Source organism: Gopherus evgoodei, chromosome 6 (genome assembly GCF_007399415.2).
Source record: "Gopherus evgoodei ecotype Sinaloan lineage chromosome 6, rGopEvg1_v1.p, whole genome shotgun sequence".
In the NCBI taxonomy this organism is placed as follows: Eukaryota; Metazoa; Chordata; order Testudines; family Testudinidae; genus Gopherus; species Gopherus evgoodei.
The window spans coordinates 66,772,738-66,798,426 of NC_044327.1; the positions used below are offsets into that span (position 1 = coordinate 66,772,738).

Below are 25,689 nucleotides of genomic sequence, written 5' to 3' on the forward strand. Positions count from 1 at the left end.
TTTTGGATTTTCCCCTCAGTTTTATAGAAAAAATTAACGTTTTCAAAACCTTGAAATTGAAATTAGACATTTTGGTTGATAAAGTGAAACTAAATGTTTCAGTTCACTGAACATTTTGATTTTGTTTTAGCACAAAGTGATTTTTTATTTTTTGGACCGGCACCCAAAACAAATTTGCAGTTATTCACACTGCCCTATTTAGGTCTGTACCGCCTCCAGTCTTCCACAGGTAGGAGGCATCCAGCTTCCCCTGCTGAAGCAGGGTCTCTTTCGCCTTTCCCAATGCAGCATTGTTTTTTGGGCCACAAGACAGCCTTTCATGATTAGACTTTGAAGGGAAAAAAAACCCACATAATTAATAGTTATGATTCTGCAAGCTACATTTCCAGTCTAATTGAAGGTGATTGCATATCCACCTTCTCAAAAAGAGGAGCTCAGAGATATGCATCAACTCACTTTTGCAGGTTCTGATATCCACAATTAAAAAACAGCTGCCTAAAATAATGACCCATTAGTAACTGCAGGATAACAGACACCAGATGCATATTAAAGTGCTACCCAAGAAACAAAACTACTCAGTAGTTAAGGTTAAAATGTACAAAGAAGGTTTAAAATAATTCCTTCTGTCTGATAATGCAAACTTGTTACTATAATTCTAATAGAGACCATTATATGCAGCGTGAGAGAGTACTACAGTTTCGTATTTCCATGCTTAAATCTTGCTTTTCCACGTTCACTATGAATACATACTGATTTGGTGGCATATGTATTTCCAATTACATCTACCAGAAAGAGTGTAATATGGAATAAGATATGCATAGTTAGCTTTATCAGTACTTTGGCCTCCACTTTCCAAAAGTGGCAACGGATTGTGGTTGATTGAGGTTGTGGTTTCCAATGTGAGAAACCCTAAAGAGAGCTGATGTTTCAAGTGTGCTGAGTACCTACCCTCTAAAAAAGTCCCTTTAAGGGTGTCTCAAGTTGGGAGCATAAGAACTGAGACACAGATTCACTAGTTCTTTCTGAAAATGTAGGTCATCTTAAGTCAATATATTGAGTACGCACTGAGCTTCAAGTTAAGCACATACCTAAATGTTTTGCTGGGCTGGGGCTAGAGTGTCTATCATCCAAGTTCCTTTGTGCAGCTAGGCACCTAAGTCCCAGTTCTAGGCACTGCTGCAATCCACAAAACCCATGCTAGACTGCCACCTACCCCTGTAGGTGCCTAGATGTTTCTGAGTATGCTTAATGTTTCTAACACACTTATTGCCCACCTAAGCCCTAGCATGATCCACAAGCTATGGAAAAATAAACTTTTGCCTGGGACTGGAGCTGATTGGTATGTGGCCTCTGAGCAGAGGGGAGAATTGAACCCAGGTGTCCTGCATCTGAGGTGAGCATTTTAACCCCAGGGCTAAAAGTTACATGGGCACCACCATGTGTAGCAAGGCAGGTGCCTAACTCACTCTTGCAAGAAGCAGTTAATATGTTTAAGTCAGCTGACCAGGAGAGAGGTGCTTGGCTGTGGATCACAGGAAGAGATAAGTGCCAAACTCAGAGAGAAGGGGCTTAGGACCCACCCCTCTCATCAGCATCTCTCCATTGTCTAGTTTAGGTGGCTCCTTGTCCAGCATGCTGGCTTTTGTGGATCCCATTCATAGGCACCTCTCCCCCCATGCATTAGGCATCTAACTAGGGCTTTGTGAATCCCATTGCTGGTCCAGTAAGTCCCTTTGTGGATCTGGGCCTATGTTTAATAGGTCTTTTCCAAAGTTTCATAGAAATTAGAGGGGAAAATGTGGAGGCAGAATGAAAACCCATATTGGAGATGGTGTGGAGTTACAGTGCCCCTTCTGTGAGCTCCAGGTGGTATTGTCCTGCAGAAGGGCAGAAAGACTTTTAGTGCTCCTGGGGACCACAGTCCCTACCCCTCCAATTAAAAGCATGCTGTGTGCACTCCCCTCTGTGGCTGGCCAAGTCTGCCAGCTGCTTCAGGCTAGTCCATGACTCTGCTTCCTCATTTCTTTTCAGATGGCTTGCACAGGAATGTTTACACCAGTGTTCATAGAAGCTTGGAGGTCGAGTGTGTCTGGCCTCTTTATCAGAGGAAAGTTTCACTGTCCTCTCCTGCCAACCTTGCACACACAAACAAGGGTCAGCCACCACATGCCACTTTATTTATATCACCATGCTCTGATGGGGGACCCTAACAAATCTGTGACAAACTGTACCACTAATAGAATGTTTCTGGAGTTGATCATCAGATGCTGCCTCCCATATGCTATACATTCAAACAGTACAATTCACAGCATTTTAAAAGGTAAGGATAGTAATGCACATGGCTTCCTTTGACCCTGCTAGTAGTGAGTTATGCATCTGCCTGTTTAAAAAAGACACTTCTATCTTATGTGTAAAAAAGTTTCCCTTCATAATTTTACAAGAATTCTGACCTTTAAAAATGTTAGTACTCTGATTTACAAGTGAAAATTTACAAGGTGAATGTCATTTTGCATAATGGAAGCTGCCTATAATTAAACTTTAAACCCAGGTTTAAGTTAAGGAAAATGTGTTTACTGTTTCTGCTTTCTGCTCTTTTAATTTTGAGTATATACGATCATGTGGCTATTTTTTTACCGAACTTTATTTTGTCAATAGTCTCTATATTCTCAATCTCCAAGTTTGTAGCTACGTTTATAAGCTGTTCTCAAAATATTGAATTCTGATTTGCACTGAAAAATGAATGCAAAATTTGACATTTTCTTCTGCAGTTGAGCCTTTTTAGTACACATCAGTAGGGGAATTCAACCTTCTTCTAGAGAAAGAGAAAAAACAGAGAGGTTGCATTCAATTATCTGCTTAGAATAGCCTGAATTTTAATTGGCTCAATTAGAAAAAAATAAATCTATGTTTCAGGATTTGACATTTAAACACGTGTATGGTACTTGGAGCCAGTGGAGTCCTATGATGCCAGCCTTCTTAACCTACTCATTACATTTTCAAAACAATCATCTTTGAGTTTTCTCCCATGCTTTCCCCTTATGTTTTGGAGGAACTTGCCATAAACATCTACAGAGCTACCTCATTATCCACCTTCAAATCCATCCCCTCTTCTTTTCCATGATACCTACAAAAAAAATCCAAACAAACAAACTTGCCAGTAGTTAGGCTGTTGGTAGGCTGTGGTCTCAGTATGTTGTGCTATTTTGCTTCTGCTCCTGTCTGTAAACATCTGTTGCCTCTTGTACTTAGATTGTAAGATCTTTGGGACCGAGACTGTTTGTTCTGTGTTTGTCCAGTACCTATCAATGAGGCAGAAGACAGGTATCAAATTGGAGAACGCTAATTTTTCCAGAACCTGGAAGTGGTCTGTCCATGTATGTGGCACATGTCATTTTATTTCTATGCGTAGGTATTTCCATTAGATACAAATGCATGGGGTCAGATTCACCCCCTGCGTGACAACCCTGTTGAGCTCTAGTGCAAAAGGGCTAATACAGTGGATCTGTCCCACTATTTCTTGTGGCAGAGGCAAGTCCCTAAATGGCATAGGGCTGGTGGAGCTAGCCCCTCTGTGACTGCCTTTGCTGTTTCAAGTGTAATGGGTGGTGGCACAGGGAGTGAGCCCTCTCTGCACAATGCAGCACCCTGCATGGGATGAAGCTAGTCTCCTAGGTGCCCTTCTGGAATTTCTTTCAAAAGCCTTTCTGAAGAAATATGTAACATCTCCAGAATAGCATATCTCATGCAGGAAGTGCAAGCTTGGTTATTATACTGAACAGTTATTTATTATCCCTGTCCAACAAAGCTGAAAATAAGCAAATGCTTCCACTTATCACATATTAGTCCATGAATCAGATTACACAAAATGAAGCCTGTGTCAGCTAATCATAGTTTTGAATGAACCATTATTCACTTTAAAATGTTGTTTTTAATTCCAGCAAGTCTGAAACCTGCTTATTCATGACAGTACAATATTCACTTTGTAATTCATTTGAATGATAGTATTATAGACTTTGCTTTACTGAGCCTTTTAGAAGCAAACTTGAAGCACAGTGCGGCTTTTTATTGCTAGACATAAGATTGGTTGGTTAGACAGACAAGTGATGTAAAGTAATTACATTTTGCTTGGCTAGTGACGTGAGGCTGGGTGTTTTGCCTGTGAAGCATTATGGAAGTAGAAGTGTTTTGTATAGTTGCAAAGCACTAGATGGGGCACCAGTGTTTCTGCTTTGACTGCTACACAACAGAGCAGTGAATGCCAGTGCTCTGCTTAGATATTTTATGTGGGTAAGGTTAAAAAGAAGCCCAGTGAGGTCTGAGCCCCTGGCTCCGAAGCTGTAGGGAGACCCATCTCTTGTTTTGTGAGGAACTGTACCATCACACGTCTGATGTCATATTATGATGTTCATGATGCTCAGGGCCTCTGACAGCACTTAGTCACAGTTCAATGTACAGTGTATATGTGTGTGTGTGTGTGTGTGTGTGTGTGTGTGTGTGTGTGTGTGTGTGTGCGCACAATTATTGAGCTAGTTTTCTTGACAGCCGTAGTTATGAAAAGAGATAAATATTTATACTTTTTCAAAACCACAGATAGCTAATTTTCCCTGCCCATTTATTTAATGATTTATTTTAAAGAGGTATGAGTGAGGCATAGCTGGATATTAAAGACTAGAAATCTGGATGCTCCTTGAATTTTCCAAAAAAGGCAATTAAGTTTAGTCAGATCAATTGAAGGCAATTATTTTTGCTAGAATGGTAAGCAGTTTAATTTGCTAACGATGCCAAAGTAAAATAAATACTTCAGTGCAGCAGCAGCAAGTATTATTTGACTTGACTTTGGAGGGGAAGGTCCTGTATTTGTTTAGAAGTCAGTTTTCCTATGGTGGTATAAAGTTATATCAGTATAAACATGCATATATCAGAATAGCCTGTCAGTAAATTTATGGAAATAATCCATAATGATACAAGTACCTTAATACTGGTATAAGTATGTCCACCCTAAGTGGATTGCACAATTTAATTATCTAGGTTATTAAACAGATATTGTTAAGTCAGTACAAAAAACTGTTTAGATCAGCCCTAGAACTTTGCTGCAGCTGTACATTTATATACTTAACTGCTGTCACCAGGGTCAGGCAGTTTAATTTGAAGTCGATCCTTGATTTACCATGCTAAGTGTTTAAAAACTATTTGCATAAAAACCTACATACCCACACACAATGAATTTTTAAAAAATCAAAAGTTGAAGAGTATCTGAACACAAACCAACATTATTTTTGTTAACAAAAAGCTCTATTACCAAAAGTTCTTGACCAAGTAAATGTGCCACATCATACAGACAGGGGTACTGGAACAATTTTTATAGTGGGGGTGCTGAGAGCCATTGAATCAAACTGTAAACCCGGTATATAATGGAATTCACTTCAAGCCAGGGGGTACAGCAGCACTACCAATGCCCCTAGTTCCAGCACCTATGCACACAAAGATTATGAAAAACAGATATCCCTGCACTTTTCAGAAAAGCAAAATATCCATGAGTTTCAAGGCAGAAAGTTTAAATAGTTTTACAGAAAACATGAGAATTCCTGATAAGGACAGTCTTCTTGCAAGTGGGTCTCAGACTTCTGGAATTTATTGCCTAGGTATACAACTACATGGCCATTCTGCTGCTCAGGTGAATTATATGGAAGCACAAACTGTAGCATTTTGTTCATAAGAAAAGGATTGTTCTGTGATATACAAACTGAGGAAATACAATTTGTTGCTTTGTTAACTCCACTCAAAGAGATGTTTGCAAAGTTAGCTTTTGAAATATTCTGAAACATGGTAGCCAGAAGTGATCTTAATCTTAGCTTACAGTGTGAGACTTGAAAGCAATTGCAAAGTATTAGGAAAAAATGAGGTTAGATTCATTGCAATGCTTGCCCATTGATAAGTCTATAAAAGTCTGTGCACATCAGAATTTTGGCCGACGTACTCTTTTCTGGTATAGTGGTATGGTTGGGGGGTCAAATCAGATTAGTCCGATTGGCTTGAATCATTATGCTGCAGCAGTGCATGCAGGCTGTTCAAACAGCAAGCAGACCAATTTTAGACAGAATACAACCTACACTGCATTAACCACAGCCTTTTGCTTGTTATTTAGGTTTCCTTTAGAAGTTCGAATTAATTTGAAAAGATATTTTCAAATTTCACTATTTCAGCCTCCCGGAATGAAAATTCAAGCTCTTGATGACACTTCTAAAGAAGCTACAGTATTTGAGGTATTGACCATGTATCCTTGGTGGCAGGTCAGGCTTGAGCATTGAAAGCAATGAGAAAAATAGTCATTTGGCTGCCACATGTCAGTGCTTGTTTAACCACATGTGCTTGTTTAACCAAACTTATAACCACTAGGTTTTGCGTGTCTCAGGATATGAGAGACTTGGTGGAAATACTCTTCATTGTTTTATAACACTGCAATGGGAAAACATGGATTTTCTGCAGTGAACTTATGAAAACAAGCCCAAAGATGCAGCAAAATACACATCAGGATTTAGGTGCCAATCTTTCTATTCCCTCGACCTTCAGGCAGGCCAGACGACACAACTCTCTCCATTCTGTCAGAATACAGCTACACTGGCCAAAAAAAAAAAAAAAAAAAAAGGGTTCTCTTTTTTAAAAGAACAAAACAACAACCTCAGTTTAGCTAACGCAGGTTAAAATAGAATTAAAAACCCAGCAACTATGCTTTTAATTCAGCTTAGCAGCTTGAGTTAAAGCCTCTGGGGGAACCTGGGATTGAACTTGAGCTACTAACCCAAGTCTGAGTTGCCATGTTTCCACTGCTATTTTAAGCTGAGTTAGCTAATGAGGGTTAGTAACCTGAGTTGAGAACATCTTCAGCGAAAGGCTGTGGTTAATACTGTGTAGGTTGTATTCTGTCTAAAATTGGTCTGCTTGCTGTTTGAACACCTTTATTCCCTACTACAGCGTAGACCTACCCTCAGTTGTAAAGACTTGTGTCCACCCTCTTAAGTCCACCTAAAATTCTCTTATGGGAGAAGGCAGCCTGCTTGCCCCCCCAGGGTGCAGGAACATCTCCAGATTGTACCATACCCACTGTCCTTAAAGCACTCTGCTGCAAAGACCCCCCAGAATATGGAACAGTCTGCAAATTCCCTGTATTTGTGGGGGATCATGGGAGATCAGGAAGTCAGCCATAACATGGTGAATTTGTACAAGTGGAAGAGCAGCAGCAAGACAAAAGACCAAGGGAGAGTGTTTTGCCATTTGGTATTTTTCATTGTGTTTATTTAAGAGTCTTGTATGACAGATAGGACTCTACTCCAGTGGAGATACAGCAAGTTACAGCAGCTGAGAATCTGACCATTAGCTAGGGTGACCAGGTGTCCGGTTTTCAACACTGACCGGGCCATTGAAAGTCCGGTTGGCAGTGCTGTGGAGCTAAGGCAGGCTAGTCCCTACCTATCCTGGCTCTGCGCTGCACCCCGGAAGCGGCAAGCAGGTCCTGCTCCTAGGCTGGGGGGCGGGGGGCGGGAGGCAGCATGGGACTCAGTATGCTGCTCCTCCCCCAAGCACCAGCTCAGTACTCCCATTGGTCTGGAACCTTGGCCAATGGGAACTGCAGGGGTGGTGCCTTCAGGCAAAAGCAGTGCACAGAGCCTTCTGGACCCCGCATCCAGGAGCCTGCCCGCTGGAGTATGGTGCAAAGTCAGGACAGGCAGTAAGCCTGCCTTAGCCCCCCATACTGTGCCAGTGACAAGGAGCCATGAAGGTAAACCCGTGCCCTAACCTCCTGCCCCAGCCCCCTCCTGCATCCCAAACCCCTCATTCCTGGCCCCACCCCAGAGCCTGCACAATACAGAGCCCTCACCCCCTCTGCAACCCAACCCCCCGCCCCAGCCCAGAGCCCCCTCCCTCATCCAGAACCCCTCTGCACCACCTCCCATCTTGGAGCCCCCTGCTGTACCCCAAACCCTTCATCCCCAGCCACACCCCCAGATGGAGCCTTTCTATGGTACAATAAAAATGCTTATTTTTAAAGTGTAAAATTGTTTACTGAATATATTTTTCAGATTTAATGTTAACTAGCAAACTTTAGTAAAACATAAGATTTGTCAATCAGAAAAAACAATCATTTAAAAAAAATTAAACAAACCTTGATTCATGCTGTTTTAACAATCAGCTCCCACTGAACTAATATGGTAAGTTAACTCCACCGAAAATTCAGAAACAGATTTTATTAAGTTAGGTCACAGGATTCTTCCTCACCACTTTATTGTGGGCTGCAATTTTCCCTGTAAAGTTCCCAATTTTCCCTTCTGTGCAGCAGCATTCACAGAATCTATTATAGAGTTGTCACCATTACTATATCACAGCTTCACATTGTCTTCTGAAGTTCCAGTTTAACAGCTGGTAGTTCAGGTGGTAAGATAGACATATCACACTTAACTGGGCTTCAGAAGGAATATTTCCAAAGAGGGACTCCTATGGTACACCCCCAAAATGTTCAGGTATAGTGGTAATTGCACAAGCAAAATATATAGAGTAGCTGTGTGCATAAAACAGCCATTTTAGGTGGCTGATTATGATCAGCCAGGTCCTAAACAATGAGAGACTATTAAAACAGTTTCTGAACACCTTACAGTGATATTACAACAAAAACAATAGCAAGCACTTTGCTCTGACAATGAGCAGCATTGAGCAATGAGCAGCACACTGTGGTATAAAGGAAGTCTTTGACTAATCTGAGTCTTATAACAACAAGGCAGCAACCAGGGAATGATTGAACCTACAAATTAAGGCAAATGCAGACATGGCAGTGCCGATGTCAAGTAATAAGACCCAAATGAAATTTCCCAGTAATATACTATGTTGGAAATTGCAGATAAAAATTTGAGGTGCTTCAGCTACTTATTACTTTTTTTTTTAAACCCAAGGTTTAATAACAGAGTTCCGTGTCTTGAAGCTACTTAGCTGCGTCTGACCACTTCTAGCAAATTGTAAAAAAACTAAAGCATCTGAGGCATGCATCATTTTTCATTAGGTCATGTCAGATATCATCATCCTATATCATTTGATGTACATTAGCCTGATGCCATGTGAGGATAACATTCTATTACAGATTTAACATTTTCAGCAGAAATAAGTTGAGTGCAATCACCAAAAGAACAGAGAGTCAGTGTGAAGCACTTCCTTGAAATTAAAAAAGTCAGCATATCCATAGTTTAACAGATGATGATTTTCCATGCACTGGGCTGCAGCTACAATAACTTAGCAAAAAGAAGCCTTAGGAAGAGAATTTACAGGCAGAAGTCCAGCTGAAAGAATCCAGGATCCAAAAGAAGAAGAAACTAAAAAGAAACCTGTATACATAAGAAATGTCAGTTCAGCGCTTAGAGTAAGGAAAGTGTAATTAATTCCATAGAGAGATTGTGCTAGGAGGAAAATAAAACAAATATGTTAGAATAAATAACAATCAGACAAATCTGAGAAAACTAATGCAGCAGTCAGCCAACAATAGAGCAAGAGGAAAATTGTATAGGTCACTACAAACTATAGAAAAGATCATCACCTCCCAGATTTAAAATACAAAAAACATAGTAGGAATATTGTCAAAATGCTATTTATAAAGCACAGCATCCTCAAAAGACCCCAAACTGATTTACAGACTATGGGCCAGATGTCCCATTATATTTTTGCAGGGGTTCTCAACAGCGGCGGCTCCAGGCACCAGCGCTCCAAATGTGTGCCTGGGGCAGCAAGCTGCAGGGGGCGGCCTGCCGGTCCCTGCGAGGGCAGCAGTCAGGCAGCCTGCGGGAGGTCCCTGGTCCTGCGGCTTTGGCGGCAATTCGGTGGCGGGTACGCCAAAGCCGCAGGACTGGTGGACCTCCTGCAGGCATGCCACCGAATCTGTGTGACCGGAGCAGACCTCCCGCAGGCAAGCCGCCGAAGGCTGCCTGACTGCTGTGCTTGGGGTGGCAAAAAGGCTAGAGCCGCCCCTGGTTCTCAAACCTCATTGCACTGAAAATCCCTTCTGACAACAAAAATTACTACATGACACCATGAGAGGGGACCTAAGCCTGAGCCTGCCCAAACCCCATTGCCCCAGGCAGGTGGGCCAAAGCCCAAGCCCCACCACCCCAGGCAGAGGAACCAAAGCCTGAGGGCAACTGTCCCAGGCATGGGGCTTGTAACCTGAGCCCAGCCATGCCAGGCTGAAGCCCTTAGGCTCAGGTTTCAGCCCAGGCAATGAGTCTCAGCAAGTCTAACACCAGCCTTGCTGACCCCATTAAAATGGTCACAACCCACAGTTTGACAACTGCTGCATTATAGTATTGGGGCCAAGTACCATCCCAGAGCACAAGATGCTCCCTCATGGCACAACATGGCTCTGAAGGCACTTTACCCTCAGGTCCCTCTTGCCTCCCCAAATAACTTGTTCCACACCAAAATACACAATCATATTCCCTTTCCTAGGGTCTCATTTATTAAGTCTTTATAAAGATACAGTTTCCTGTGACCCTTCTCACTTGGGGTTTCCAATTTCACCCTCAGTCACCAGATGGTCAGGTTTCCTGCTCCTCCCTTGAGTTACCTCTGAGCCAAGGAGCTCTGTCAGTTCTGCTGCAGCCCCTCATCTCTCTGGAGAGTCTTTTCACCCAAGCCTCCTGTCCTGGACCCTGCATTCCTGGGATCTGCTGGGACTCAGACAGGATTGCTTCTACCAGTCTTCTCTGTAGGTTATCTAACCTGCCACTCCCTATCCCTAGCACTCACTCTGGAGGTTTTTTATTTTTATCTCCTTCCCAGATGGCCTGATTTTTGCCACATGACCTACCTGTCATGTGACTTGGCTTATTTTCTCCACATGGGGAGGCAAAGTGGCTAGACCCCTCACCTCTTAAAGGGGCAGTCACCCTGTGACATGCCCCTTCACACCACTCTGGTGGCTAAAAAGAGTTGTAAAGCCTTATTGGATCCAGCCTCCACAGAATACTCCTTCATGACACAGAGACAGCATACTAGCTCTGTATTACCTGGTGCAAAGGGCATAACCTGAGGAAGGAGATGGGGTTGGACTGCTACTGCCAGAATGACCATTAAATAGCAATAATGTAAGTTAAAGCAACCTGGAGGCTTCTCTAATTTATGCTGGCAGCCAAGTATGCCTTCCTGCTGGCCTGAAAATAGGGGAATCTTAATCTGACCGTTGTCCTTCTAAAAATATATGGGTACTCAGGAAAGAGGATAGAACCTCAGTACATCAGCTACTAATGAAACAAAAAAAGTTTTAATTAAAAATTGAAAAAAAAATAAATATAAACTTAGCAGTGATGTTTTACAGTACAACTCAGGAAAAATCACTCCCCTCCTTGGTTGCCTGTGAGAAGAGAACAGTGTAATTTAGGAAGGGGCACCAAAAGGCATTGTCTTAGCATCTGGGGATCACTAGGAGGCCTGGATGCCTCTGCCATGCCCCTTCCTTCCTAGTTTCTCCCTGTGCTGGGGAGGTGTGATGCAGTTGCCATTAAGCTAGCTCCACACCGCTAGAGAATCCTCAGACACAGGGGAAGCCCTGGTGTAGTCAGCTATGCTAGCTTCAGGGCAGCTGTGCACAGGTGGAACAGAACAAGGTGACTGTAACACAACTGAGGATGGAGGCCAATATGTAAATGAAAGGTACTGCTAACTGCTATACTAATTTCTCAGTGTGTTTTCAGATAATCCCTTTATTCCATTTAGTAAAACAAAAGGCTCTGACTTTGGAAATATAATAGTTCCATGTTTAAATCTCCATCTTCCACTGAGGGCAATTTATAAACCTTTGCTATAGAGTATGCAGGTGCTTAGATATTTGAAAGAAACCTTCCATTTATAGTATGAGAATGTTGAAGAGGCACTATGTGGATAATTATCTCAATTCATTAGCATTGGTGAAAGCTTAAGAGTGAGAGCTTTATCACAATGATTTATAAGTAAAGTTAACACCACAGACTATATTAACACTTATTTTTTTTCTTGTTATAAATGTAATGTCTATAGATGATACATCAACAATGTGAAAAAAATCAAGGATACATTGTTTTTATCCATAGTTAAATACTATGATGTTGCTCACTATGATGGTGGCAGCTTCATTTTTAGTAAGCATTTGATATGGATTTCAATAAGGCAGTTCAAGCTTGTTAGCTAAGTGAATATCAAATTCACTGAACTGGGTATTTTGGTCTCATTTTAAGTTAAAGTGGTTTCACATTAGTGAATACTTGCTGCTTGTACAGTTGGTTCATACATAGACATCTGTCAGGTACTTTAGGGATTCAGCACTGCAGTTGTTTGAAAATACTGTGATTGCACAAATGCACTCAGGTATTATATCAGGCTGCTTTCAGTGCTGCACAAGTCCTGTCATCCATTTTTCTTCCTCTGTTTAAAATATATGAATAGTGTTAGTAGAAAATAAAGCAGAAGAAAAATATCATACAGATTAGCATAGAGGAAATGGCAAAAACCCATTAAAATGTCTGCTTTCAACAATCTTAGGTGAGCCCATTGATGCTATTCCTGTGTGCTAGAGGGCTTGTGAATACATAGAATACAGTGAACTGCTGGGACTGGCTGTTTTCTTGGAAGTCATTTTGTAAAGTGTAGGTCACAATTTTTTCCCTTTAAAATCTCACAGCCTTGAGCAAAAGTTTAAAGATTATCAATTTCACGTTATATCCCCAGTGCAGAATCTGCAAAGGAGGCTTTGATCAGTAAGAAAACATCTATTTTCTGTTCACTAGAAAAATCATGATTTGCATTTCCCTTTTTCTACTGTGGGTCACCAGGCCCTCAATTGATCTTTACCGACCAGCTTCATCTTAAATCAATTCAGAGTTATTTAGTGTGCACACTGAGAAACTACCACTGTACTTCAGATGCTACAAAATCAGTTCCAAGGAAATTTAAGCAATACAGATAGTTTCTCTAGATGAAATTGAACTGTGTTGTACTGCACAAAATTGAGAGAGAGCTGATGTGGAACTAAGAAGCTGAAAGAGTTTAACCAACCAGGTAGTCAAAAATGGTACAGGTTGGCAAGAGTACAGGATGTATATGGTATAGTCAATTGTATGTCAGGTTTTATGGTACAATTTGTCCATCTGTGAGCTAGAGTCTTATTTCGTAGCTGAAGCGAATGGGATAAGGTTGATACAGGTAAGAAACCTTTTATGGGGTTGTTTTTGTTTTTAAAGAACTATTCCAGTTCTCTTTTAAGCCATTGTAGGTTATTGTTACTGTAACAAGTTCCAATATCACCACTGTACTTAATGTAGCATCCATCTTTTTACCATAAAACAAATCCTTCTTTTCAATACTGCGTAATCGGACTATAGAAATTCAAACTTGGCTGAGTTTTATCATATAAGATCTCAGCAGTCTGATAGAAAATGCCTAGCTCTATAGATCCCTGCCCCAGTTTTTTATGCTTTGCAATTAGTAAAAAGGTGTTTTTTTCATTTTTAAACAAAAACATGTTATTTGTGTCTCATCTCCACTACGTGGGCGAAAAATACTTTGAAATTGTTACTCTTTTTAACTTCAGAAATCCTTTACTGTGCAGGTGTGGCATATTTTAGTCACAAAATTGTATTATGCTCTTTATAATTATTACTTGAATTTATACTACTTTTACAATTAGGCATAATTACTAAAATAAATATGCAATAGTCAACTAGGAATGCTTTGGGGAAAAACAATTAAATATGCAAAACAAGACCTAGGTTAAAAAAAATGTCTAGATTGTCAGGGAAACGCAGGAAAAAAGGGAATTCACCGAAAGGGAGTATGCATCCAACACCAAGGAATATGTAAGTAATACAGATGGCCAGGCTACATTCAGAACTGAAGATCTTCACTATCCTGTTCTCTCCCTTAGTTTCTTTTTTTAACTTTTTCTATGAGTTTGCAAATTCCTGTGTAGTCCTATGTTGTGTGCTCTAAGTCCCTAGGGCACCCACATTTTGTCTGGCTACAAATGAGAGGGAAGCATAATATTGAGGCTAAAGTACAGGACTGGGAGTCAGGAGATCTGAGTTCTAGTCGCTGTATAATAGGGATACTTCCTTATCTAACAGGTGATGTGAGGCTGAAATAATATTTGTTTTGTGCTTTGAGATCCTCACATGGCAGGACTATACATGTGCAATATATTGTGATGATTCTTTATTACTGTTACTATCGGATGATAGTACAACTTAAATTTTAGGAAACGCCTTTATTTCATTTAGTTCCTGCCTTTTTCACGGTGCAGTACTGCTCAGGCATGGCAATAAAAGCAACTTCACACAAAGTCCCTTTTCTTCCAGGCTGCTTGTAGGACTTTGCCCTTATCTCTTTTTAGCACCATCTGTGGTAGTAACTGTGTAAGCTGTAATCTACATATGAGATAGCTAATGTATTTTTAATCACCAGGATATATAATCCTTCTCAGAGTGTGGGAGGTAATAATAGCTGAAATCTGTCTACCTTACAGCTACTACTGATGGAGCTGCGCTGGTAGCAAATTACAGTTACGGAGCTTGCTAGTGTAGACAAAGGCCTAGAGAAGCCACATTCACTCACTTTAAACAATCTGCTAGCTTGTTCCAAGAGCAGACTCTTGGATGATTGTGTATAGCAGCTGTTATTGCTCCAGAACAACTAGGTCAGCTGTATAGTGTTGGAGTGTTGCCCACTCCCTGGCCCTGACTGTGTAAAGAAAACGGGGAGGAAAAAGAGTCAGCTGTCCAATAGGAATGTTGCTTTTCAAAACAGATACATTTTGGGGAGGAAAGGGTGACAGAATGGACTTGGAGGCCTCTGGGAGCCCTCCCACCTGCTCTGTCTGGGAAGGAACCCAAGAGTCACTCATGGCAACAGCAAGAGAGTAGGTAGCATGAGGTAGCCCAGCTGCTGAAGACAGGAGGCAGGGGAAGTCTCTCTAAGGCTCCCTGCAGGTGATGAGAATGGCAGGGTCAGAACTAATGATCTCCCCACAAATACCTTCATTAATAGGGAAGAGAGGCATGAAAGAGACCAGCAACTCTCCCAAAGAAATACTCTTAACAGGACAACAGGAGAGAGAAAGTTGTTCCTGAAATATAAGCACAGGGAGTGATAATCTCCATTCCAACTTCCCCATTCCTTGCATCAGGGTGGTCCTCTGAATTATCACAAGAAGGGGAAAACATGTCTAGATCCCTGTAAGGGATGGAGAAACAAATTCTGCACTCTGTGAGGGAAAGCCTTTGGCTGTGCATTTTCTTTTAGTGTGGGCCTCCTCCAAAGCCCACTGAAGTCAATAGAAAGACTGCATGACTTCAGTGGGCTTTGGATTAGAGCTCTGTTGACAACTTTGAAAGCATGCAAGGCAGATTCATCACTTTTCTTTGTGTGCTCCCTATCTAATAACATAGTTTTTAGCCCAGAGTTCTGGATATAACAGTACTTTTTATAATGTGTAGTTAGAATACTGTTGCCCCTCTGCTGAGCAGTAGCAGAAGTCAGCATCTTGCAGGTTGATTTCCCATTTAAGAAGAAATCAGTGACACTGATTTCTGGCATTTTCTTAGTATAACTTGTTGATTTACACCAGTGCTGGGACATAAGGAGTCAAACAACTTAAGCAAAACCCTCTTGCAGGAATCCCAGCCCAAATACTAATGCCTGGTTCCTTAGAAGCAGCTCTGCACCAAGAACTAACCATAGAGGAAGAGTCTAAGGCAGAGAGCAACTTCTCTGTTTGCAACAGCTGCCTCCAAAGAGTTCCCATCACAAAAAGCTAACAACACAGAATTTCTTCAGAGACCACATTGTTCACAGTCTGAGTAAAAATCATAAGATTATATAACAGCACCCCTTTGTGACTTCTGCTATAAAAATACTTATTAACAGGATTTAGATGCTACTGGGATAAGGTAGGTGAGGTAATATCTTTTCTGGACCAACTGGTGTTGGTGGAAGGTACAAGATTTCAAACTTCACAGAGCTTTTTCTCTGGTCTAGGGAAGGAAACCAGAGTGTCTGAGCTAATAAGTTGGGACAGATTGTTTACTTAACAACTTATATTTAGCTCAAACACTCTGGTTTCCTTCCGCAGATCTGAGGAAGAGCTCTGTGAAGCCTTAAAGTTAGTACTTTCCACCAACACAAGTGGGTCGAACAAAAGATATTTCCTTGCCTACCTTGTCTGTCTCATATCCTGGAATCAACATGGCAATAAACAATATTGTAACCAATTTTAGATTCTACTATGATGGGTGTTATAGGTAACCCTATGGTAGGTAGACAGTTGAAGGAATCATGCTGCAAGTGCACAGGTAGCCGTTTTATGTTACTGCAATATTTATGGTATTCCTTATACTTAGCACAGAATAGGGAATGCAGAGAAACAGCATTACTTGCAGTTATGAAGATTTCAATATTGATCGCTACTCAGAGCTGGTCTGATGACACAGTGATGAAAATTCCTGAGCTCTCTTTATATTAGCACTCCAACTCTTTTTTCCATTGATGGAAATGCACTTGCTGAAGATTTCCTCAAAAAGACTAGCATAGACGCAGGCATGATTTCAAGAAAAGGAATGCTGATACGTAATGATGCTGGATGTTTCTCTTTTTACTAAAGGGAAGAACTTTTGCAAGCAAGAAGACCAATTTATCCATATCCAGATATCCTTACCCGGACGGATAGGGAGCTAAAGAAGATAATTGAGGATCAGGTAAGATCCTTATTTCCTTTTTTTGTTTGGCAAGTAGCACTGTTTACAATTATAAAAAAGCTCTTTGAGCAAGGAGAAGCAGACCTGAAAAAAATATGCATTTACATAAATTGAATATTGAGCATTATAAAATTCAGCCATTGCCAAACTTTATTACCTTTTAACTCTGCTACAAGTGCATGTTATTTGCTTCCTTAAGTTATGGAAAACACTGCCTTTTGTTATTTGTTAAATAATAGCCTAATCCTGGTCTCCTGAACTAGCACTGATTTCTTCTGACAAAAATCTTACATCTGAGTACAGAGCACTGATTTCTTCTGATGTGTGTTCTAACAACTGAATCCAAACTCAGCTTTCTGGTGACCATCCTTTACCCTTGACAGATCAAAAAGATTTCTTAATCACTTTGTTCTTGTAGGATTTACATGAGCTGGAGAGGCACGAGGCTAGTCCATTAAAGCAATACATTAATCCACTGCACTGCATTCATGCAGCAACTTCTTTATCTAAAAATATATCATTACATTCTACTTTTATTTATTTAGAAAGATATATTCAATTTGACCTTGTTGCTTAAACTCAACTTGACAGATATGCCAACACTACAGAGGTAAATTTTCACTATAGCTCACGGAGACTTAGTGACGGACTGCTGTTAGCAATTCCTGATTGGCAACAGATGCTAGTAACATTGGAGTGTATCAGGTGGCTAAATTGGAAGGCATTGTGCCAATAATTTGTCATTACATTTAGCTACATATTAGCATTTCGTAATTTCGTCAGAACTGCTATATTATTATTATTATTTATATTACCATAGTGCAGTGGGAGCCACAATTGGCCGAACCTGCGGACACAGCAGTTAAACAAACCAATAACAAGCAGCATCCCAAGTTTGAGAAACAGTGCCATAGTGCCTAGGAACCCCAGTGATGGACCAGAACCTCATTGTGCTAGGTGCTGTCCAAACAGAATAAAACAATAGTCCCTACCCCTGTTCGCTTTCTTTCTCTATTCACCATCTCTCTGTTTCTTGACTTCCCCCAGTCTTTTCTCTCTCTCTCACCCACCCATACACCTGGTCAGATCCATACCCATTCAAACCTATGGCCCACATGTAGCTTGTTCCTGGGCAGACTATCAGGCCTTGTTTTAGGTGTGGCCCGTTAACTGTCTCATAGACTTTAGATGCTCATGATGGTCCCTTCTGGTCTTAGTCTGACATCATGCACATCGCAGGCAACAGAACCTCACCCTCTAGATCCATAATCTCTGGCTGAGTTACTGAAGTCTTCAAATCATGATTTAAAGACTTCAGGTTACTAAGAATACACCATTTACATTTGTTTAAACCTGCAAGTGACCCATGCCCCTTGTTGAAGAGGAAAATGAAAAAATCTTCGTGTCTCTTTCAATCTGACCCAGGAGAAAATTCCTTCCTGACCCCAAACATGGCAATCAGCAACCTTATGTGAAGAGCACATTCAGACATCAGTTTCAATGAGATTTTAATTCAACCCATAACAAGATTTAACCCAGTTCATAACAATATGCTCCATAGCTAAGAGTGATTGGTTTAATTCTTTGATACCTTTAATCATGGATTTAACACTCAGAGCTGCCAGACTATCTCACAGTATTGTCCAAACCCATCTGTTTGCACATCCAAATGTGGAAACATTTTCTGAGAGGACTGTTATATGCCATTTTACTTATTTGTGAGCCTCTGCTACTTGGGACTAGAATCTTCTGTTTGCCAGGATTGATGGACCCTCCATTTGAACTTTTGGAAGAATGCTCTGTATGTCCTCAAGACTATTACTAGCTGCAATAAGATCAGCCAGGCTAGTAAGGGAGATTTACACTAACTGATCATATACATTTTCTAAATATAAGGGGGGGTACTATGCCCAGATCCTAAATTCGTAACTAAGGGCTGGATTCTGACAGGTATGCAAGAGTGTGAGGGCACATGGAGTGTCTCCCTATCTTTTGTATCCTTAACTAGGGCCTGGTTTGAATGCTGTTAAAAGACCAATGCCTGGCTCCTGGTTATTGCCACTGTGGGTGTTGTTTGATTGATTTTGTGGACATGTCAGTGCTTTAATGTCTTAGAACATGCTTCATTGGGACCCAGGTAACCTCTACAGTAAGTCTTAGTAAGCTATGCAAAGCTACACAAGCCTGCTACCTGCACTTATATTCATACCTTTACTCAGTATTGCTCTTTCTATTGATCTGGCAGCTAGGTCTGATGTCCAGTTCAGTTGAGCAAGCTACAGTCTTTATTTAACTGGTTCTCCTCAAAGCCACATCCTACTGACAGGGCTGCCTAGAGGATTCAGGGGGTGCAGGGCAAAGCAATTTTTAGGGCCCCCTTCCATAAAAAAAGTTGCAATACTATAGAATACTATATTCTCGTGGGGGCCCCTGTGGGGCCCAGGGCTTGGGGCAAATTGCCCCACTGCTCCCCCCCTCTGGGCAGCCCTGCCTAATGACAGTATTATAAGGAGAACAAAAGGTTATTTATTCATAGATTTTTCAGTATATTGTCAGCTACAGTCCCACATTTATCTTCCCATTTTCTCCAAGGTCTTTAGTAGTACAGTATATAGCATTTGATTAAACTGAAAAGCACCTTGGGGTTGGGAGGGACCATACGCCTTATACTCCAACATCAGGTGACCCCAAAGGCCAATGCTTTCAAGAGGGTTCAATGCCAGAAATGCATGTGCTCCCAAGAGTGGGTATTTTGCTTCACAAAGAACAATAGTAAGTAAATAACTTTTTCTTTGTTATGTTAATCAGAAGTGCTGTTTTGGTTTTTGGACTTGCTTTTGCCATCAATATTCCTGTCAGCTACCCAAAAGCATGAGAAAATTTACATTTCAGTCCAGAATTTACCATACCTGGTCCTGTGCTTTGAGACTGTGGTTCCTCCCTCTCCCCTCCCCCTCCCACCCACAATTTTTCTTCTTATGAAACCTAAAAAAACCCCCAAAACACCTGACACAGTTTTATTGCTGCGTTACTCAGACTTGGATTTTCTGTATTTAAGAGTCTGTAGCTGCAGGGCCTCCATTAATGCAGTAATAATATTGTCATTGAGGAACAAAAGAACAGACATTAACTTCTGCTTCTTGATTGCAGCACTAAAATACTTTCGGTCTTTTTCAGCAAAATGTTTTTACTTCTGGCAATGCCTATGTTTCCTATAAAGGCTGAAATAAGCAAATACATTTCTTACTTGGTCCCCCCTTTCCCTCCCCCGAGTTTCTCAGCATTGAGAATGTCTGTAAGTGAAACCATGAGATAGACTGGAAATATGAATACCAACTGTATTATGTTTAAGTTAGAGCTGAGCAGGGCTGTCCACAAATGAATGATATTTTCCACTAGACGTGTGAGCCTTCCACCCTGCAAAGTCATACTCTTCTGTTTTAGCAGCAATAAGGCAAGCTATGACATTCGTCCACTGCCCCGACCCTTGCACACAGCTGCAAGCCTCCAACAGAAGCCCTCTTTCTAAATATCTGTCCTTACCTGCCCTTGCTGTTTGTGCCACTGTTTTGTTCACATTAACCCCGGTTATGCCAAATTGTGTTTTTTCCTATATAGGCATCATTCACCAAAATGAAATCATTCTCTTGTTTTGCAACAGTGGCAGAAAGAGCTGCAGATCAGACTGAAGGAAGAGGAGGAGCTCCTTGAGAAAGAACGTCAGGAAAAACAAAAGGAGGCGGAAGAGCACTTCAGAGAAATTATGAAAAGGCGAGAAGAAAAGCTGCACAAGAAAACCAAACCTTATGAGCTTCCTGTTAAACACAAAGCTGAAGATTTGATACAGTGAATTAAAAGAGCCAACTGTCAGTATTTCAGCAACCAGCACAAATAAGGGACTGAGTTTCTAATCTAAATTTAAATACTTAAAATTAAAATTAAAAGAAAAATTATAAAAAATAACTGCTCCCCAGTGACCAATTGGTGGGTACTTGTAGAATGACCTAGCGTGCCAGGTCTGCAGCTCTGTGACACCCGAGGAATCCATTCCCCTGAGGATTTCAGCAGCCTAGGAAAAATCCCTGGGTGTTACTGAGCTGTTGAAGCACTCTCTGAGCCTTAGCAATGGGAGTGTTTTTGGAGTAAGAGGAAGTGGCTGGAACACCACAGCATCCAGTATTCCCCAACTGCTGGAGTAGCCCTTTTAGATCACGGGAAGCCAGGTTTAATGTAGAGTAGTCCTGAGGTTGCCTTTTGTTATAAGTAGGACTTGGATGGGCCTAGTGTCAGGGAGCTTCTGCCTCTCACATGCCCTGAGCCGATCATAGCTGCTGCTAAGGCTGTAGCCCATTAGTCTTAAAAACATGCAAAAAGGCTCCATTTCAGTAAATGGGATTAGGGAAAATCTTTTTATAGCTTTGACTTCCTGAGATTCATCTGGAGTTTCTACTTTCAACAATGAACTGAAGCTTCCAAATTTTACCTGATTTCAGGTCGAAATCAGAAATTTCTAATGGTCTCCCTTCAGAACCATACACTGGCCAAATAGCAGCTCACATTTGCCACAGGACTAGCAAGACTTTGTGACCTTGGCCTTAGTTTGGGTTTGAAACAAAACCAGGCACATTTTTCTGTATTCAGGTTTCCTTAAGAAAGGTTCATAAATCTCCAGTTATTTCCTAAATGCAAGAACTTTCATGCATCATCACTTTTTGCTACACTCTTTTGAGATAAGATATATCAGAAAAGTGGTCATTACACCTGCAGCAACTAAGAGTCCCAACTGAGTGCAATTTTTTCAATTATCTTTTTTCCATTAGTATAATTAGCATTTCTTCCTATTCTTGACTTATGATCACACAGCGTATTTTATCATTTGTAAATAGAAGTAGTTGCTGTTCGTTACTAAACAATTAAATATGAATTACTTGTAAATAATTGATAAGTGGCATTTCTGAATCATCTCTGAAAAAGAATGAGCATCAACTGAGTTTTGCCTGTGTGAGCAAATCTTAGAATAAAACCAGTTATAAACTTGGCAGAATATGGGAGCAATGAATTGAAACAAATTCTTCTTGAAAGTTTCTTTAAAAAAAAAAAAAAAAAACCTAAGAAATCAGCAAGAGTAGGCTAGAATCATATTACTCTTGAAATACAGCACATCTCCCACTGCTGGCACTGGGCCTCTTGGGCATGTGGTTATGTGATTTGAATGCACAGTTGTACTACTTGCATTTGCTAATTTGGCATGTGATTGTATCATCATTAGGCATCATAGCTAAAATAGTTGTGATGAATGGGCGAGTTCATGCTTCTTTGAGCAGACATTTCAGGTGACCAAAGACAATGTTACATTGATTCATGTTTGGAGGGTTACTTTTGAAGACCTGTGAAATGCATAACTCGAGACCAGTAGAGAAACCCTACAGATCTCAATATCCCCAAGAATACCCAGTCTCTCTGAATTGTTCCCCAGGCTCTCTCCCCCATTCCTCTTTTCCCCCTGACAATGGGTTTGAAAGGAGTCATTCGAACCTGCATGCTTTCCTAACTCCTGTCCTGAGCCCCCTCCCCAAACAAAGGAAAATTGCTTTGTGCCTAAAATGAACCCACAGAAGTGTATGCTGATTGGTTCATGACTGTTTCCATTGAGAAAAATCTCTGTGGGATTAGGGATGAAATACCATGGGGGATGGTCATCACATTGATCTTGCCCCTTTCACCACCAGCACCCCCCTTCCACAGCTACAGCAGCCTGCCCTGTGGCCTAGAAGCAGAGGGCTTCTGCAGGATTAGTGGAATGTGTTCCCCAGCCAGAATCTATCAGCTTTTGGCTCTCCTCCAAACACAGGGAAGGGGCGAGGAGGTGTACATGGCCTAAACTATAGAGCATATATGGCTATTTTACACTGTGCTGTAACCATAGTCACTTCAGTGGGTTTACTCCTGATTTACATTGGTATCGGAGGAGAATTAAGATGATAAATGGTCCAGAGACAACAAGGGCGGGGGTCATGTGCCCCCCTCCCACCCTGGCCCTGATTTGCTGCTTGGCTTGTACTGAGCATGCTCAGTAACACTGCTGCAACTGGCTGCTCTTGTTCTGCTCTCCCCTCCCCACCCAAGCACAGGTTGTCTCTCAGATTTGTCTTCAAATTGAGCTGGTTTCCTTGTTTCAATGTCAATTGAAACTAAATCAGAACATGACAAAGATATTTAAAAAATTAGCCATTCATGAGCATGTCTCCCTCTGGTAAAAACAGTTGCAGCTACACTTACAGAACTTTGCATCCGACGAAGTGGGTATTCACCCACGAAAGCTCATGCTCCAATACGTCTGTTAGTCTATAAGGTGCCACGGGACTCTCTGCTGCTTTTACAAAACTTTGAATATTTTATATCTGAATGCTGCTATAGCAGTGAAAAATTTTATCACATCTGCTCTTTAGGAGAAAAGTGAAGAGCAGGGGGAACTTTTCTTTGTCTGCCAGTGAATATACAAACCCCGAGTGCTGGTGAAGATTTTTTTTGATTGATTCAGCCCATGTTCAGCCTATAAGTCATAGGTTGGCCATCTGAGACTTAAAGCATTTGGAATACTCATTATACTAATTCTAACGGTCTTCCCTGACATACCATGTGCATTTGGAACCTTATTTATAAAGAAAGCTAATTTTGAAATGTCAAATTCTCTAACATAAATTCAAATATTTACATAGTTTAACAAATTCCTTGGATGATTGTTACTTTTGAGCAATAGGCATTTTTCATAGTAACATACCAAGCTGAAGGATAATTTAGCTTTAATGTTATTCACATGCACTTACTTAGCCCTAGCTGAGGACTAATTTCCGTAATACCTGCTACCGTACCATTTCCTTATTCCCTCTTCATATTTCGGAGAAAAACAAAAAACTCCATCTGTTTAAAAAAAAAAAAAAGTAAAAATGTTCTCAGAGGAAGGAGAGGTGTTTCCTGACTACCACAAGGACTAGTTTGTAGCTGCAAAGCTACAGCCCTATGATAAGGGGCTGCAGAGGCACTCAGTCTTCATGGGAGCTCCAGGGGACATTGGACCTGATTCTCATTTACACCAAGACCATTTTACACCACCCTGATAGTGAAAAGAAGCCTTAGAGTGGCTTCATGTGCAGCACAGCTGCACCAGTGTAGCTGCACTGCTGTAGCACTTTCGTGAGGACACTACTATGCCAACGGGGGAGCTTCTCCAGTCAGCGTAGTTAATCCACCTCCACGAGAGATGGTATCACTGTTGACAGGAGAAGCCCCCCATTGACATAGTGCTGTCTACGCAGGGGGTTAGGTCAGTATAACTACGTGGCTCCGGGATGTGGATTTTTCACACCCCTGAGTGATGTATTTATATCAATATAGGTCTCTAGTGGTGACCTAGCCTAAGTGTTACTTACACCTACATTGAGAGCCCTTTACACTGCCAGAGTGATATAGTGGCCCTGGTGTAAGTGAGAAGCAGGCCCATTGTGACCAAGTGAGGCACACAGCCTCTGGGAACACCAACAGATCACAGACTAGACGTGCCTCTGATGCACCACTTTTCACGGTTGACGTGTGCTCTCAGTCAGCCCCGTTATTCTGGCCAGTGTGGAGGAGGAATAGGGTCTGTGCCTTCCTGTCCTTCCCTGCCTCTTTTGAGAGGTTAGTGCCACTGAATTAATAGTAGTTGTATTACAGTAGTGCCTAGAGGCCAGAACCCTATTGAAAAAAGACTGGAGACGTTCAAGTCTTGTTGCTGTTTGTTCTTTAAAGGGAAATTTTGTCATTTGTAGACAATATAAAGAAAATCTATCAATTGACATGTAAATGTGCCTAGTTCACTCATCTTATCCCAGGGTATTGGCTGAGTAGAGCATATTATTCTGCCCTCTAGTATTTTGTTGTATAGAATTCAATTGGTAGCGTATAAACCTCAGCACCAACAGTTCCTTCTTTTCAGCACTGAATTTGAAACCGTTTTTTCCATTGCCTGTACTAGAGGAGACAACTGCTGCAACCTCCACATATGCCATTACCAAGGCATGAGGCTGCTGGATGAACTAAGAGCCCTATTAGACACGGTATATTCAGTCCATGTCTCTAAAATCCAGAAAGCATTACACAATTTTTATACAGACTTTACTCAGAAAAAACTCCCATTGGAGTCAATTAGTCTTGACTGAATAAAGGACTTCAGGATTAGGCCAGTTAATTAAAATGGAAGTTTTGTTTCAGTAAGGAGTAATGAATACAGCCTGTATAAAATAAGGGGGCAAATTGTATATACAGCAATATAGTTTAAACATATTTCATTCAAGTTTAGGACTGCTTTTATTTTATTTTCTGCCTTGCTACCAACCCATTCCGATATGCATTTCCTAGGCTTTCACTAAGATCAAGCTAAGTAGTTGAGGATAGCAGGTGGATCATCAGCTGATTAAAAGATGACCGGTGGCTATATTGGCCAGGCAATGCCTTCTTAACCTTACTCAGTCCCTAAAAACACCTACAGATATGTCCGATGCAGAGATCCTGAGGCAAAAAGGGCTATATTTTCTAGAGGACTGAGCACTCAACACCATCCTCTCTCAACCTGGAGGCAGGGGGCAGCACATCTGCACACTCTGGCTTTCAGTACCAGCCATAGGTTGTAGCAAGCTGCTGTGTCTTCTGTTGAAGTCAATGGGAGCCTTTGGGTTCTGAGCACTTTTGAAAATCAGGCGACTTATTTCAGTGCATAAGTAGGGACTTAGGAGCCTAAATTTATGAATCCAGTTTTAGAAAACTGGGCCATATTACAGTTCCAGACTGCCTTCAAACCATTAGAGAGAGCAAGGCAAGAAGTAATGTGTTCTTTACATTTAACAAATGGCAGACACAGCGATCAGTGCATTACATACTGCCACGTGTATGGTACCAC

General features: G+C 41.2%; 1 protein-coding gene across 2 annotated transcripts in view; it reads left to right on the top strand.

Moving 5' to 3' along the window:
* Positions 1-24,060, top strand: part of TMEM232 (transmembrane protein 232) — a 128,269-nt gene extending 104,209 nt beyond the window's left edge. For both annotated transcript variants that reach the window (XM_030567470.1, XM_030567471.1), the window contains 2 exons: positions 16,661-16,754; positions 20,416-24,060. In XM_030567470.1, coding sequence (XP_030423330.1) covers positions 16,661-16,754; positions 20,416-20,604 — 283 coding nt within the window. In that variant the 3' untranslated portion in view covers positions 20,605-24,060. The remainder of the gene's footprint in view (positions 1-16,660; positions 16,755-20,415) is intronic.
* Positions 24,061-25,689: the final 1,629 nt, after the last annotated feature.